Source organism: Manihot esculenta, chromosome 6 (genome assembly GCF_001659605.2).
Source record: "Manihot esculenta cultivar AM560-2 chromosome 6, M.esculenta_v8, whole genome shotgun sequence".
NCBI lineage: Eukaryota > Viridiplantae > Streptophyta > Magnoliopsida > Malpighiales > Euphorbiaceae > Manihot > Manihot esculenta.
In genome coordinates this window covers 9,804,217-9,821,851 of record NC_035166.2, presented here as the reverse complement: position 1 = coordinate 9,821,851, position 17,635 = coordinate 9,804,217, and the positions used below count along the sequence as shown (strand labels likewise).

The 17,635-nt window shown below is 36.5% G+C and overlaps 2 protein-coding genes across 2 annotated transcripts; both read right to left on the bottom strand.

Moving 5' to 3' along the window:
- Positions 1–469: 469 nt before the first annotated feature.
- LOC110617821 (early nodulin-like protein 1) lies at positions 470–2,809 on the bottom strand. Its single transcript, XM_021760830.1, has 4 exons — positions 2,644–2,809; positions 2,205–2,479; positions 648–807; positions 470–561 (listed from the first exon to the last, which is right to left on the bottom strand). The coding sequence occupies exons 1-4, from the start codon at positions 2,807–2,809 to the stop codon at positions 470–472; spliced, it is 693 nt and encodes a 230-aa protein (XP_021616522.1).
- An 8,373-nt stretch (positions 2,810–11,182) lies between these two features.
- LOC110617692 (signal recognition particle receptor subunit alpha) lies at positions 11,183–16,483 on the bottom strand. The gene is made up of 10 exons (XM_021760650.2): positions 16,263–16,483; positions 14,977–15,952; positions 13,269–13,353; positions 13,060–13,155; positions 12,810–12,962; positions 12,602–12,709; positions 12,362–12,481; positions 11,863–11,988; positions 11,691–11,774; positions 11,183–11,589 (listed from the first exon to the last, which is right to left on the bottom strand). Exons 2-10 carry the CDS (start codon positions 15,930–15,932, stop codon positions 11,464–11,466), a joined length of 1,854 nt encoding a protein of 617 aa, XP_021616342.1. The 5' UTR covers positions 15,933–15,952; positions 16,263–16,483; the 3' UTR covers positions 11,183–11,463.
- Positions 16,484–17,635: the final 1,152 nt, after the last annotated feature.

Below are 17,635 nucleotides of genomic sequence, written 5' to 3'. Positions count from 1 at the left end.
TTATTTTATGACCGCTGATCGGGTGTTAGGCCATGCTAAATGAACCTGCCTTAGTTCCTTTTTGGACGAAAAATGGTGATCACCAAGTTCTTGGATTGGTTGGGAGATAGTCCCTTAGCAAATTGTTAAAAAATTATTTAAGTCATTAGTGGCAACGATTGAACGAGGGTACATGACAAATACGGAACATACAAACACCTAGTGAGAATAATGACAAGATATGCAACACATATTTTTTCATTATAAAAGATCACATGGGAAGAGAGAGGTCTTCAGTTTTCTCATCTCAAGTCTCTATTACATCAGTGTTTTCTACATCTTTTACATTATTAGCAAAACTCGGTCAGTGGGATTTTCCTAAGCTTGTCCCTCTTCCTCTTGCTTGACCTCATCCTCTAGGAAGATTTCGTCTGTCCAGGTAAAGTCTTATGAAGGAAACTATTTCTCCAGCCGTTCTCCTGGTCTGGCCCTAATAATCAATATTGTACAATCCAACCCCTTCCCAAGAGTATTGATACTGAAAACCATTAAAGAGGCTAACACTATGGCCAGCATAAAGCCCTTCATAAGTTTAATACAGCCAGATCAATTGCAGTTCTCAGCTAATACACAGAGCTAAACAATATGCTTCTTGGTCACTTTCACACCTTCATGAAGATCCGCCTTCAATTGCTCTTTGCAGACCATGATGGTATTCTCCGCATGGATCTGGTTATCCACAGAAGTGGAAATGGGACCGTCGAAGGAAGAGTTAGAGACAGAACTTCCACCAGTAGCCCAAGAAGAAGAAGAAGAAAAAAAGCACTCCTATTCATTCATATAAAAGGAAAAACAAACAGGAAATACCTTGAAACGAGGGAGTAAAAATGGAGAAAAGAAACGGTCAAGACTTTCATAGACATCAATTGAAAGCAAAAGTAGAGAAGGAGGGTTTTTATACAATGGCGCAGTTTGCTAACTTTGAATACGGCTCGAGAAATAAGGTAATCATCATTTATGGGTAGAAGTAGACAAAACGACACAAGCAGGGAAGACCAATCTTATCATGCCACGTATCTCAAATTGAGATAACAAACCATCACCTTCAAATATGAAGAATCAAATACCAACGGGGGACCTCTAATGTAACACAACAATTGCCTAAAGTGAGCCATGAACTATCACCATAAAATAGAGTCATGTGACAAGCGTCTGATAAACGGATGCGCGGTCCCATCCAAGAGAAAGAAGATCTAGACACTATTATACCTAGTTCTTTATCAAGACTCGCTCTCCTCTAAGGAGGTCGAGTCTTCACATAAAGTTACCATTAGCAGGCACAATTCAGCAGACTCCAGTTACGCCTGTAATCACAGGATTCCCGACCAGTTAAACCGGTAAGATCCCTTATCAATTAGCCAGCCACATCATCGTCGGATTATCAAGAAATATTATATTTAACTTTATCCTCTTACAATATAAAAGCAGACGATCCCAAAAATAAAGGTATGCAATTCTCTTACATACATACTCTCAAGTTCTATATTTGTCCTATTCTCCAGTTTATTAACTTGAATATCAAAGTAACTATCGTAGGCGCCAACCACGTCATATTTTCTTTCTTATAAGTTTAACCGATCACAACACAACTCTCTTTTCGATTGATATCAAATATGATTATGATAAAACTATTTTAAACCTCAATTAATTAAAATAGAATTAAAACAATCCAATTTTTTCACGATTATTTTACAGTATTTATTAATCAATGTAAATTAAAAAAATTGTTTAGACATAAAAAAAACAGAGAGTGAGTTTCAATTTTAAAATCTATACATTGTATATAATTAATATCATTTTTTTTTACTGCTAGTAATAAAATTAGACAATAATTTAAATCTTATGAATACATCTTATATCTTTGTACTAAGATTACAATATTATTTTAATTAAGATTACTATATCATTTTAATTACGCTTCTGAACGGTTTAAATATATTATAGGATATTTCAAAGTTTAAAATGCATAATTTTTTTTGGAAAAAAAAATTAGGGAGGAAATGTCTATTCATACTTTATTATTTGAAATTTAAATACACATAATAAATTGGATCCAACACATAATAATTGATCATTATCCCCAAAAGTCTCATAATTTATTTCTATCATATGAAAAGCAAATTGAAAAATATTGCAGCCAAGCTCATGAACAAAGCAAGCAAGACTCCATCCCTCAAGCCATAGGCTTGATTGCTTGGCCTTAGTGGAAGAAGTGGAGATTTAGGCCAATGATCCTCAGAAAGAACAACCACAATGAGCTTCTCTCCTTTCTCACAGTTCCCTTGAGATCCACTGATAAAGTAGAATGGTCCTGAATGCTCCAACTCTACCTTTGTGTTGCCATCTTTGTGTTCTTTGATTGGGCTTGATGTGTTGCACTTATCATACCCCTCCTTTGTAACTTGCAGCACTGATTCTTCTTTGGGATCATATTTCCATACTAGAAAAACAAAAATCATCAAGTGTGAGAATAATGTGTATTAATTTTGGCATATTTCAGGGCTTTTTATTTAAACAGTTGTACGTGAAGGCATTTTATTATTTTTCATACATATATATATATAATTTTTCACAATAAATTGTTAAAGAAATGAGAATTATTACCAAGAACATCTCCAACTTTGAACCGGGTTCTTTCTGCCCAAAGGTTAAGGGTGTGATTTGAAGAAGATGGGATCTGCCATGCACTTTGCTTCCCTCCAACCAGGATTTCTCTATTTGCTTGAGAGAGATATAAACACAGCATAAGCACGAGACTCACAGATGCCATATCTAATTACTTAAAACCCTAAAACAAATGTCTCCTTAGTGTTGGATATTAGGGTTTTCTTCCTGCTTAGATTTGGAAGTTGGAACATTCCAAGCTTTTTTTTTTCCAAGAAAATGAAAGAAAGAAGATGAAAGATTGCCTGCTCTGTGGTTGTGGTAGCTGGGAATATCTTATAATCTTTAGCATGCAAAATTTGGTATTTGATAATTAACTCTTAATGAGTAAGATTCTCCTTTATTTATTAAAAATTATTATGTGAATTTATTTCCAGGATATGAACGTTAAAGATATGAATAAATTCTCTGAGTTTTATTAAAATTTATTATTTAATTCTTTTATAAAAATTTAATTAAAGTATTTATATATTTTATAAAATCAAACTTTTAACTATTTCATGTTATAATTCCCATCTTATTTATTTTAACCACTTCAGAATGAACTTGTTAAGATTAAACGATATAAATATTTAAAGTTAAAATAAATTAATTAACACTTTGATAGAAAAATTAAAAATTTTAATTTTATAAAATTGAAGACGCTTTGAATGAGTTTTAAAAATAAATTCTGAGTAGTTAATTGTTAAAATAAAATTAGTCATTTCTCTATTTTTTCCACAGAATCTAAAGAGAGCCCTGTATGAACGAAATTTTGGATGTGTAAAAGAATTTTGCAAAGCCTATAAGATCCCTTGACCTAAACTAGGTTCAAGGTTCGAAGGAATATTTTTTTTAATTTTTATTTTTTAATAATCAAATTTAAAATAAAAGTTATGTAATGTGATTTCAGTAGCGGCCGTTACTGTTTGATTAAAACCTGTTTGTTTCTCATTAACGAAAGAGATTCTGCTGGTATGAGTCGAAAAAAGAAAGAAATTCTACTGGTTTCTTCTTTTAAGCTAATGGAATTTTTTTTTTCTCTATATTTAAAAATTTATTAATTGATCATTCAATTTTTCTAAATACATTTAGAGCATCTATAAAATTATAAAAAAATTATTAATTAATTCCTACATATAGCTGAAACAAAACTATATCGTGATTGATCAATCTATAAGAAAGAAAAAGTGAGGTGATTGGCACCTATAACCGCTACTCCGATACTCAAGTCAGTAAATTGAATAAAATGACAAATGTAAAAAATTACTTGGAAATCAAAATAGTTGCGTAAAAATGTGTATTTTTGTCTCTGTAATTATTAGTTTTTATACTGTAAAAAGATGAAGTTAATTATAGCATTTTTTAGAAATTTGATTGGTGTCAGCTATTTGATAGGAGATCTAATTGGCTAATTGATCGAGGATCATGTGATTACAGGCATAACGAGGATCTTACTGGATGGTCCTTATTAACGATAAATTTATATGAAAACTCGACCTATTTAGGAGAGGACGAGTCTTGATGAAGAATTGGGTGCTACGGTGTCTGGGTCTTCCTTTCTATGGGCGGGATCGCGTATCAGCTTATTAAACCCTTACCACGTGACCCTGTCTTCTGGTGACAGTTCATGGCTTATTTTGGGCGATTGTTGTGTTACATCAGAGTCCTCCCACTGGTCTTCGATTCTTCAGATTCGAAGATAACAGTTATCTTCACAATTTGGAGCACGTGGCTAATTTAGATTGGCCTTTCCCTGCACATGTCGCTTCGCTTGCTCCTGCTCATCAATGATGACTACTCTGTTTCTCAAGCCGTATTCAAAACTAGCCAAATATCACTCTCACAACTAATACTTTGCTTTAGAAAAGACTCGATCATTCCTCTTTTTCATTCACACTTCCTTCACTTTCAAGGTAATTTCTATTTGTTTTCCCTTTTAAAATGAATAGGAATACTTCCTCTTCTTCTCTTTCTCTCGGTGAAAGTTTCGCCTCAAGCTCCACCTCCAACGGTCCCATCCGAGCACCAGTTCCTATCGTTCCACTGAAAGCAGCTCATGAAACTAAAGGCAGCCTGATCATTGATATCCCTTCAATACTAACGAAGAAAGATATAGAATGCCTTCATGAAAAATACCAAATATCTCGAGAAATCTTCTGCGTCTTCATCCATCTTCGAGCGTTCGCACGGATGACCAAATCCCTGCTGAGGACACCATCATGGTCTATAAAGAACAGCTAAAGGCGGATCTTAGATTCTCCATGGGCTCTTTTTTACTAAAGTTCTTCAATTCCACAAGCTGTCAATCACCCAGTTGCATTCCAATAGCTGGAGGATCTTGGTGGCCTTCCGGTTCGTTTGTTTTAATAACAGCATTGAGTCGAGCGTGGCGCTTTTCTCCCAACTGTATTAGTTGGGTACCTGAAGGAATGAAGAGTTTTGGTTCTTCAGTGAGAGAAAACGTCAGACACTCTTTGACTGAATCCCCTCATCTTTCAAGCGATGGAAGAATAAAATTTTCATTCTTCATCACCAAGTGTCCAGGGGTTTTAGTCCCATTCGTACCAGCTAGAACGTATATGTAGAGCTGAGAAAGGACGAGATCCAACCTCGGAGGAGTGAGGAAAAGACTTTGGACTTCCTCTAAACGATGGCCATGTCCCAAGGTGGTGAAGAATGCCATTTTATCTTGGCAAATCCATCTCTAGGCGAGGCAGACTTGAGGTCCTCATTCGCCCAGCCTTGGGGAAAGCACTTTTCTGGCTAGTGAAAAGGGTATTTTTCTTTTCGACTTCTTTTGTACTTCAAACGGCCTTACTTACTCACTTTTTTCTCTACACAGATATGGCAGGGTCAAGAAACAAATTCGCCGAAGCGGCACGTGCTGCCAAAAAACACAAGGTTGTTGCTGGAGCGACCGCACCTCCACCTAAGCGTGCTCGTCGCTCCGAGGAGATCATCATGCTTCCTACCCCTCCTACAACTGAAGAATCGGCTCCCATTCAGCCCGAGTCTTCTATAAGGGATATTCCTTATGCAGCCCCTACTTAAATTGATGCTTCCGCAAGAAGAAGCTGATGTTGGAGTCACATGGCCTTGGGGTATCTAGCACCTGGCATTGGCTCTGACTCGTTCCACTTCCCTTCTCGAGGAGCCCCGCCTATCTTTTCTAACTGCCAATAACACTCTGAGGCCCAGGGACCGCCACCAATTGAATGAGGTCGAGTCTGAAGACCTTTATGACAACATTATGCACTCTACCATAGAGAGTGCTCTCTATGCCTACATGGCCAAGAAGTATAACAAGCTCTGAGATAGGAGTTCAGGGTGTAAGAAACGGACAAAAATCTCCTACGGGAAGAGTGCTCGATGCTGAAGGCTCGGGTTAATAAAGTGGAGGGCACGATGAAGGAGACTCTAGAGTTAGTGGATAAGCTCCAGATGGACCTAAATGAAGCCAATGCTTCCAAACTTGCCCTTGAGAACCGGGCAAAGAGTACTGAGAATCAAATGGCAATACTTCAATGCCAAGTTCAGGAGCTGCAGTCTCAGGCTAAGGGGGCCCAGGTTGCCTCTACCAGAATTGCTGAACTAAAAGCAGAACTTCAAGAGACAGTGACTCGGTTCGTCGAGGGCCAAGATTGGGTCAAGAAGGAGCTGGTGAAGCGGTTTCCCTCTGAGAACTTTACTTGGATATATGGCATCTTCTCAAAGGAGGAGGGCAAGGACAAGCAAGAGGAATAGGGACAAGCTTAGGACAATCCCATCGTCCGAGTCTTTGCAAATGATGTAATAGATGTAGAGAATATAACAGACTCGAGACGAGGAAACTGAAGATATCCCTCCTCCCATGTAATCTTTTAGTGAAAATATATATTTTTTACATATCTTGCTATCATCTTCACTGGTTCGTCCAGGACCTTCGCCCAATCAAAACTTTAAACAATCATTAAAAAATTGTCTAAGGGGTTATCCCTCAACCAAAGAACCTGGTAAACTTTGTCTTTGCCAAAAAATGATTGAAACAGGTTCGCTATCAGGACATAACACCTGGCCACTGGCCCAACTAGTGTCCTCTTCATGGCCATAAATATCTTTGGAAAATGTGAAGAATGAGACCCACATTCGGACATGTGGCTTGGCGGATACTAGCCTTGTGGCCTAGCGGATACTAGTCCTGTGGCCTGGGCATGAAATGCCTTAGTAACTTTTTGTGAGGCGGGACTAACACCCAGTCATATGGTCTGGTAGATATCTATCTTATGGCCAGGCAAAAAATGCTTTAGAAACCTTTTATAAAGCAGGACTAACACCCAGTCGCGTGGTCTGGCGGCTACCTGCCTTGTGGCTTGACATAAAATTCCTTGGAAACTTTTTGTTAAGCGGGATTAACACTTGGTCACGTGGCCTGGCGAATACCCGTCTTGTGGCCTGACATAAAATACCTTGTTTAGTGAGACCAACATCTTGATTAGGTAGCCTGGCAGAACCCGTCTTATGGCCCAGCATAAGATACCTTGTTTAGCGGGACTAACACCCGGATTAGGTGGTTTGGCAAAACTCGCCTTGTGGCCTAGGCATAGAATGTGTTAGAGACTTTTTTGCACACCCGATCATGTGGCCTAGTGGATACCCGCCTTATGTCTTCGACATAAAATGTCTTTTAAACTTTTTGTAAAGTAGGACTAACACCCGATCATGTAACTTGATGGATACCCGCCTTGTGACTTTGACATAGAATGCCTTTCTTAGTAGGACTAACACTCGAATTATGGCTCGGCATAACTCACCTTATGGCCGAGCATAAGATGCCTTATTTAGTGGGACTAACACCCAAATTGTGGCATGACGGAACTTGCCTTGCGGCCTTATTTAGCGGGACTAACACTCAAATTGTGGCTGACGGAACTTGCCTTGCAACCTTTTAGCGGGACTAACACTCGGATTATGGCCTGGCGGAATCCGCCTTGTGGCCTAACATCATATGCCTTGTTTAGCAAAACTAACACTCGAATTATGGCCTAGCGGAACTCGCATTGTGGCATAGTATAAGATATCTTGTTTAGTAGGATTAACACCTGGATTGTAGCCTGGCATCTGCCTTGTGGCCTTATTTAGTGGGAGTAACACCCGGATTATGATTTGGCGAAACTCGCCTTGTGGCCTTTAATGAATGTTCTTTAATCCTTTTGAAGAAGGCAACTCCATCGGTCCTTATCACTAAATAACAAAACACATGAAAAATACACCGTTAACTGTCATTGATAAAATTTTCTCAGATTATAAATATTCCAGGAGTGGAAAATTACTCGGCCATCTAACTTGGTCAGCTTATAAGACCCTGGGCGAATAACTTTCGAGACCTTACATGGTCCTTTCCAGTTTTTGTCCCATTTACTAGACCTGACATTACCTCTTATTACATCTGTTAAGGACTAGGTCCCCTATATTAAAGACACATGACCTGACTCTACTGTTGAACATTCATGACATCTTTTGCGACTCGTTTATTTCCTTACCATCACTGGGTCCTCCTGCAATTATATGTATAATCCCTACGGGTTCACGGTCAGGGATGGTTTCAAGAGTTGTTACCTCAGGTTCAGGCCTCCTCTCTTCTCTATATTTTCTAGCAAACTTTCAAAGTGTTCGTCCCTTTTTAACCTCTTGATCTCGTCTTTCAGCTATCGGCACTCCTCCATTGTATGTCCATGGTCTTTATGGAAACGGTAGTACTTGGTCCTATCTTACCTTTCTTTTAGGGTTGAGTTTAGGAGGCCACCTGACCTTCTTTTTGTTTTTTCTGATCCATATTAGGATACGTATTCGTGAGTAATTTAATAGAGTATAATTCTTATGCTTACTTTGGTCATCCCTTTCTTGGGAGATAGGGTAACTTCTGTGATCTCCTTCATATCCTTGCCTCTCTGGTTTTTTGTTTTTCTTTTGACTCGTCCTTTTGTCATCCCTCAACGCTTGGACTTCGTCATCCAGCCTGATGTACTTCTAGACTTTATACATTAGTTGTTGGTACGTAGCGGCTGGGTTCTTGATTAGGGAATCCATGAACTTGACGTTGCATCCTTTCTTTAATGTTTCACATACTATCTCATAATTTAATTCTTCTACTTGTATTGCTTCAGCATTAAACTGTGAGATAAAGCTCTTTAAAAACTCGCCCTCTTCTTGGTGGGTCTTTCGCAAGTCAAATGAGAGCTTTTTAGGAAGTATACAAGTAATAAACCTAGATTTAAATAACATAGCAATTTGTGTAAAGTTCTAAATTAAATATGGACTTAGATGTTGGTACTATTTCTGAGCTAAACCTGTGAGTGTTGATGGAAACACTTGGCATAATACGAAGTTGTTGACATCCTGAAACTGCATGGTTGTCCTAAAGATTACCAAGTGACTTATGGGATCTACTGTTCTATCATATTTGTCTAAGCTTGGCAGCTTGAACTTGGTTATGAAAGTTTATGCTATGATCTCTTCTGATAGGGGCGAAGCATCATCCAGGCCATAGCCCTCCTGCTCTTTTTGGTATCTTTGCACGGCCCAAATCTGCTTCCAGTCGACATTCTTTGGAGCCTCGTCCGAAAACTCTTCATCCTCCAGTTTGGCCTTCCCTTGGGATTGTGCTTGGATCGCTTCTGTCCAAGTTCTTAGAGTATTAATGAAAACGTCCTCCCTTACTCTGGAAGCCACAGATGAGGCCTCCTCCCGAGGCTTATACTGCTCGAGAGTAGCCTACAACCTTTTAATATGTTAAAGTATTTACTCGTTATTCAGATTATTGAGATTTGCCTCATTGACCATAGATGGGGTATTTTGTCCACCGATGGGGTATTTTGTCCACTACCAGGAGCAAAGAAAATGATTGCACTCTTGTTGGTAGCAGCTCTAGCAGCGACTCGTGAATTGTCAGCCATTTTAGAAAATAGAAAAAGGAATAAAAGACTGATTTTAATTTAAATGAACAAAGATAATCTAATGGATATTTCCAGCAATATAACTAAATGATGTGACTGAAACAAAACTGTGTCGCGATTGGCCTATATACAAGAAAAAGAAAGTGAGGTGGTTGACATTTACGGCCACCATTCTGACGTTCAAATCAGTAAACTGAATAAAAGGGCAAATATAGGGAATTATTTAAAATTCAAGAGTAGTTGTGTAAGAATACGTATCTTATCTCTGTGATTACTAGCTTTTATACTTATGAATTTAATTATAATATTTTCTGAAAATCCAACTGGTGATGGCTAAGTGATCGGAGATCCCGTGATTATAAGCATAACTAAGTGATCGGAGATCCCGTGATTATAAGCATAACGAGAATCTTGCTAGATGGTCTCTTCTAACGGTAACTTTACATGAAAACTCGATCTATTTAGAAGAGAGCGAACCTTGATAAAGAACCAGGTGCTACAGTGTTCGGAACTTCTTTTAATGAGTGGAACCACATATCGACTTATTAGACTCTTGCCACGTTACTTTATTTTATGGTGACAGCTCATTACTTTGACAATTATTATGATACATCACTATCATTAAATTTTTAGGCCAATACAATCACCTTTAACACTAAAAAAGAGAAAAATTCCCCCCAAAATTACTTTTTTATTTATTGAATAATAAAAAAATTTAACTCATTTTAAATTTTTTTCTTCAATTTTTAAGGACCAAAATTAAGGAATAAGTTAAATAATAGACTTTCTAGAATATTAATAATATTTTTATATATTTTTTAAAAAGCTATTTAAAAATATTTTTAAAATAAGAATTCACCGATAAATTTTCTCAAAATCATTGACTCATTTTCGGTTGTTTCATTTCAGTTTAATAAGTTTTTGATTGTTGAAATATATCAAAAGTAATATTTTAACTATCATTTTGAGCTTTAAAGTTGATTATGACACTTTTAAACTAAATAATTATTTTATATATATATATAATAATAACATATGATACACCTTTTTACTTATTTTATAATTATGCAATTTTTAATTATAATAGATACATATACAAGGATTGAGTATATTATATACTTTTTCACTGTTTTCAGACTTCGGTTAAGAATAATTTATCACTGTTTAATTCATTATTATATAATATATATAAAATAAACAATTATATATATGGATCTATTACAAAAATAGAAAAATTAAGTTTAATATGATTTTTTTGCAGATCCCTCACTACTCATGATTTGATTTAAGTTTTATTTGGTTGAAATAATTTAATTAATACTTTCAAGTTCTCAATAAGAGTTAAAATTTTATCTATTCTATTGCCATTTTAGCAAGGTCGGTGCGTCACCTAACACGCTGACATTTAGTTTGAATTATTTTTAATTTCTTTTTCTTTTTCTACATGATTTGAATAAAAATAAAAAAAAAAAAAAAAAAAAAAAAAAGCTCAAGTTAGAGTCATTTCTTACTTTGTCCCTTAACCCAGTTTGTTTTACTTCCCAAAACTTCCAAGGAGTAACCCATTTGAACAAACAAGGCTATATTTGAACTCAAACCTTTTGGCCCGGTGATAGTGACCTGAGCAACATTACCAAGAAAATTGATTAACAAATTACCAATAAACTAACATCAACAAGGGACTCGTTCACCTCCAAGAAAGAAAGAAAAAATAACAAAGAAAAGGAAAAAAACAGGACAGACAGAACTTTGAGAAGAACAGGATGTAACCTGTTCATAACAGGATTGAAAGCATGCTAAGTGAAAGGACAGCATTCACCCAACAAACATGGATTATAGACACTACTCATTTGAGAAGTGTCTTGACAATCGATTTTACATTCAGCTTTTTGAGATCTGTATAAGATTGTCCACAGCCAACAAACATGACCGGTGCACCGGAGACGTAAACCATTGACAGTGCTGCTCCGACCTATGTTCATGTAAACAAATTATGTATCCACTACCCATATTTGGTCAACAAACAACATTAAATCACTCGAGGAATAAAGGATGAATAATGGGATTCTCTACCTTGTCATCAATTGTATCAAACTTCGTCAAAAGAATCCCATCTATGAGTCTTGGATTGGGTGAAGTAGAGAGGTCCGCTAATTTCTGCATAGAAAACGAATAATGACCCTTCAAAAATTTCAGTCTGAGAAAAGTATATTACACAATGAATGTTTGAATTTGAAAACTAAACCTGATTGAACTTTGATAGTTGATCAACTGCATCATTCCCCACCAATGCCTCCCCAACAAACAAGACCAAGTCTGGATTGTTAAGGTAAATAAGCTTTGAGAGAGCTCTCATTAATGGTTCATTATCCTGAAATGCGTGGTAAGTGCATCATTCATCATTACCATAAGAATAACAAAATGAAGAAGCATAAACACACACAAGTTTTTGCCACTGGTTAATCCTTGACTCCATTAAATGTTTAATCTCAATCTAGTTAGGGTTGTTCTAGGAATCCATCATCTGAAATCTTTAGATAATTAGTATGTATCATTTAAAATAGGTGCTGTGGATTCTGAGCAACTTATCCAGTCGTGTGTTCAAGTTTGCATTTTGAAAGTAGTTTGACTGCATTCGCTAAGTATAATATATATCCACATAAAATAAGTTTTACCAGCAAGCAAAAATTTATATGAACTGTTAATACAGGTGAGCTCAGTGATAAGATATGAGCAAACACTACCTGCATCCGACCAGCAGTATCAACAAGAACCACATCAGAACCACTGTGTGTTGCCTCTTGGATTGCTTCCTTTGCTACAATGGCAGGATCTTTCTCATAGCCCTTTTCAAATATAGGTATCTAGCAAGAAAAGTAAACAAGTTTAAAGCACAGCTCCTACCGATGACATTGATCAAGTAAACAATCTGCAGTAACTAAAATATCAGAGAACTTGCTGCCATTAAGATATCAATCACATACCTGAAGTCTACGTGCATGAGTGCGCAGCTGCTCAACAGCTCCTGACCGGAATGTATCACAAGCAGCCATCATCACACTGATCTTATGCTGCAGAAGCCAGTACGCTACCTGGAATATGCAGAAATATACTGTGCTATTAGAAACAGGGTTCCAAGATGATGAAGTCTTCATATGGAGAGAGAGAGAGAGTGAGTAGCATCAGATGAACCTTAGCTAGATTGGTGGACTTCCCAACCCCATTGACACCAACAAAAACAACAACATAAGGTTTCCTCTGTTCCTTTGCAGCATGTACATCCCTCAATATGTCAATAGAACGCCTAGGAGTCAATATACGAACAAGAGCTTCTTCCATTGCAGCCTGTAGCCATAATTCCATATCATGAAAATAAACTTATTGCTATGTCAAATTGGTAAGATGCAAAAAAGAAGAAACTCAATTTTCAGATGCAACCAACCTGCACTGTTGAAGATATCCTTGTGAAAGATGCCAGCTTTTTACCTTCAAGACTTGCAGCAACTGATTCACAAAGCTTCTCAGCTATCTCCTCAGCCTGTAATTTCCCAGGAATAGAACTCCATAAGCATGAAAAATAGAATCAATGTAATGATCAACTAAGAAAAGCTTCATAATTCATATACAGTTTCTATGGAAAGGGCAACATACCACATTTTTGGTCATCAACCTATCTTTGAGAGCTTTAAGAGCTGGTTCCAGATCTGACTTCTCCAAATTGGCCTTTCCTGCAATACTGAGCCAATGAAAGCACAAGAAATCTAATGTATATAATCAATAAAGTTAAGCAGTTTCTGTTTGCATTCACTTCTATTAGTCCATAGCATAATTTTAGCATAAACCACTTATAAGAGAAATAAATTCTAAAAGAAATGATAATAATATGTCTAATCTTTTGGCTTACACAAATAAAAAAATAACTCCATTTATAAAAACCAACGAAGATTTTAAATGTCAGATCAATAACACAATGACTGCTGTATTTGCAGTAGCGCCAACCCCAATTCACTCAGAAGGATAAGACAGCAAATAGGATTCTTGTAACTAACCACCATGGATTTAAATCACAGTCACGAGTAATGGAAACTGCCTGTAACGGTGTAACATAACAGTAAAGGTCTATTGCCAGCTAGATTCTATCGAAAAACTGCAAAATTCATGAAATAATATATATTTAAAGATATAATTAAAACTAAGTTATATAACCAAATAAGAAGCATAAATATATAAAATAAAGACATTATATCCATACTAACTGAAGCCAAATATGGTTTTCTAACTGTCTAAACCCTCATGCATCAAGTTTGTTCTTCTCATTAAGTCATAACCCAAGAGACAAAACAGAAAAAAACAGTGGAAGCATACACCATAGCTGATAGCATATATCAGGCGGCTAGAGACAAACCATAACCTTCAACTATGAACTAGATAGCTTGTTTCTATCCCACAATGGAAATTTTTAAAGGGAAAGTTACTATTTGGTCCATGTGTTATAGGAAAACTCATTATTTAATCCTTCAATTATGAAAATACATTAAATCATCCTTGACATTTTAAAAAACCTATTAATTAGTCCTTTCATAATTTTAGCCATTAAATATTGCAAAAATATCTAAAATGCCCTTTATACAGAGGGACTAATTAGTAGACTTTTTATAAAATTAAGAGATTAACTAATTAATTTTTCCAAACCACAAGAACTCAATAGTAAAATATTTAATAATTAAAACTAACGGAATAACTAATTAGTATTTTTTAAAAAACCTCAGCGATGTTTTAATATATTTTTTAAAATTGAAGAACCAACTAATGAATTTTCCCATGACATAGAAACTAAATAGTAAATTTTCCATTTTTAAAAGAGATCACAACACAAACTGAACAGTCTAGCACCATTAATATTAATAACATCTATCAAAATCAGAAGGTACATTAAATGTTTTGATATCCACAGAACAGTATAAGATCAAACAATCAAATAAATTATGTTATAGATATGCCAAAGTATATTTAGAAGCAAAATAGAAGACAGTTGCAGATAAAGAATACAATGCATATCTCAAAATATGAAAGATACAAATTTCAGAAGCATGCTTAACACTATACGGCACTTGGGACCAAACTCAAAAGGTACCACTAATTTTGTACTTCCCTAAACCTGGCTTATAATCAAAGGGATTAACATTTAATTATCACTAACGATATACAAAAAAACCATAGCGAGATGTTTTATATATGTTGTTATAGAAAGTATTCAAATTCTTAAAGAGATGCTTTATGCATCATTAACCTAAAATTGACCACCTCATTAAAAAAAAGCAATTAACACACTCTCTATGTCTAAAATGCAAGAAATTACCTCTGAAATATAGATGAAAACCATCCCTTCTTCTTAGTATCAGGCTTGCTCTCCTTTCCCACTTCCTCAGCTTCACTCTCACTGTCACTACTGATAATCTCTTCTTTGTCCATCATGCTTTCACCATGATCAGTTGCCACAACCTCTATATTCTCATTCCCATTCTCCTCCAGAGGATCTGTAAAATCCAATTTTGACTCTTGAGGTGAATCATCCCAAACTCTATTCTTTTTAGTTATCTTCTTCTTTGGGTCCATCTTCGAACCCTTGTTAACAACAGTATCAGTTTTCTTTCCACCTTTACTTCTAAGCTTCTGAAGCTTGCTTACATTAAAAGCTCCAAAATTGCAGCTTGCATTTTCTTTATCATTAGTGAAACCTGTCCTAGACCCTTCAATGTTAACATGATTACCATTAGAGTGCCCATTCTCCAATTTATAGCTTTTCCCAGAATCACCATCACCACCATCATTTGCTTCACTCTTTTTTTTATTTCCTCCTTCAGACCCACCTTTTTTCACCTGCCCTAGTTTCTTACCATCATTTACAGGCTTAACCAACTGTTTGGATTTCTTCAATTCTTCAGCTCGGACCTCAGCTTCTTTCCTAAGCTGCCTAAAAGTTTCATTGAAGTCATTGTAGTTCATTCGCTTCGGATCATAAATTTCAGAGAACTCATGTTTGACCATTGCAAGCAATTCATCGACATACAGTAGATGGAGGATCCTCTGATACACAGCAACAAAAACAAGACCAAGCTTATTATGGAAAGCCCATTTGAGGGTGTATGCAGCACCAGGAGCATCATAGTTGTAAGATGCTGCACCAGATCGTTCCTCCAAAAGACAAGATCGAATTAGAGTGTCAATTGGCGATCCCTTGAGAGCATTTCCAAGCTCTTTGCATGTCCAAAGGATCAACCCTCCTCTTGTGAAAATAAGCAACTCCTCTAACATCCTTAACTACCACTAAATTCCTGCAACAAAATTCTGAATTAGAAAACAAATTGCAAACAACGAAACCGAGAATATCAATCATTTCCAATTTATCAGCAAAACAAACCAGGAATCAATTAATAAAAAATAAAGAATAAAACCCATTATCAAGTCTGCATATTATTCGAACCTACCACCACCATATTGCATAAATATATATAGTTTATCAAAATTAATCCCACTTATGGTGAAACGAAGTTGAGTACAAGAAATTCTCCTTGGTTTCATAAAAGTATAAATAATAAAACAGATCTCAGACTAAACATATCAACGCATAAAGGTTTTCTTTACCCAAAATTCAAAGCAAAACGAAACAAAGAGATTAACTTCAATTTCCCCCATAACTTGATACACAGATCCCTTGCGTAACATAACTTGGGGGATACAAAATAACAAATCGCGAAAAGGATGAGAACTTGAAATCCAGTACAAGTTAGAGATCACGGACTATGCAAGAAAATGGAAATCACATTCAGATGAAAACTAGAAAACCCAATGGAACACAACTAGAAAGTTGTTCTCATGATCTGGGGTATGTGGCCCACAGGCTGTTTTGCCTATCTAGATCTTCAATGATGACTGTCCCGATTCTTGAGCTGCATTTAAAGTCTGCCATCAAAACTGTCTTATAAGAACCCTTCTTCTTCCCCGAAAATCACTTTTACTCTCAATTATAATCTTTGCTTTCAGAAAAACTCGGTTGCTACTTCTTTTCCAATTATACTCCCTATGATCATTTATGTTTCCTTTTTCCTCTTTACAATGAATAGGAATATTTCCTCTTCTCTTAGCCCCAGTGGAGGTTCCGCCCCAAGCTCCTCTTCTGACGGTGCCATCCATGTTCCGGCCACTATCGTTCCAAGGCTCCAGAAAGTAAAGGTAGCTCGATTAGTGACATCCCATCCGTCCTATCGGAGCAAGATGTAGATTGCCTTTATGATACATACCAAATCCCTCGAGAGACTTTTCGTGTTTTTTTCCCTTCTTCAAGGATTAGCGTAAATGACTTGATTCTTGTAGAGAATACTATTATGGTCTGCAAAGAGTAGCTGAAGGCGGATCTTTGGTTACCTATAGACCCATTTTTTATTGATGTCCTTCGATTACATAAGCTTTCGGTGGCCTAATTGCATCCTAACAGCTGGAGAATCTTAGCGGCCTTCTGGTTTGTCTGTCTTAACAACCATATTGAACAAATTAAATGAAGAGTTTTGATTTTTCAGCGGTCGTAAATGTCAAACGATGTTCGATCGAATATCTTCTTCCTTAAAGTGGTGGAAAAATAAGCTTTTTGTCCTCCGACACTGGATATTTGGGGGTTTTAGATGCCTTCAGAAGAGCTTAAACTTATGGGTGGAACTAACGAAGGATGGGGTCTGACTGAGGAGGGATGAGGACGAGGCATTAGTCTTTCTCTTGATGAAGGCTACGTCCCTAAAGAAAATAGACATCACTCAAGCGGTGAGGAACACCATTTTGTCTTGGCAGAGTCATCTGCAGGTGAGCCAGATTCAGAGTCCTCACTTGCCTAGCTTTCCCAGCCTTAGGGAGAGCACTTTTTTTTTTCTAGAGATCGGGGTACTTTTCTTTCTGCCTTCTTTTAGATTTCAAACTGCCTTACTTACTTTGTAATTTTCGTAGATATGGCAGGATCAAGGAACAAA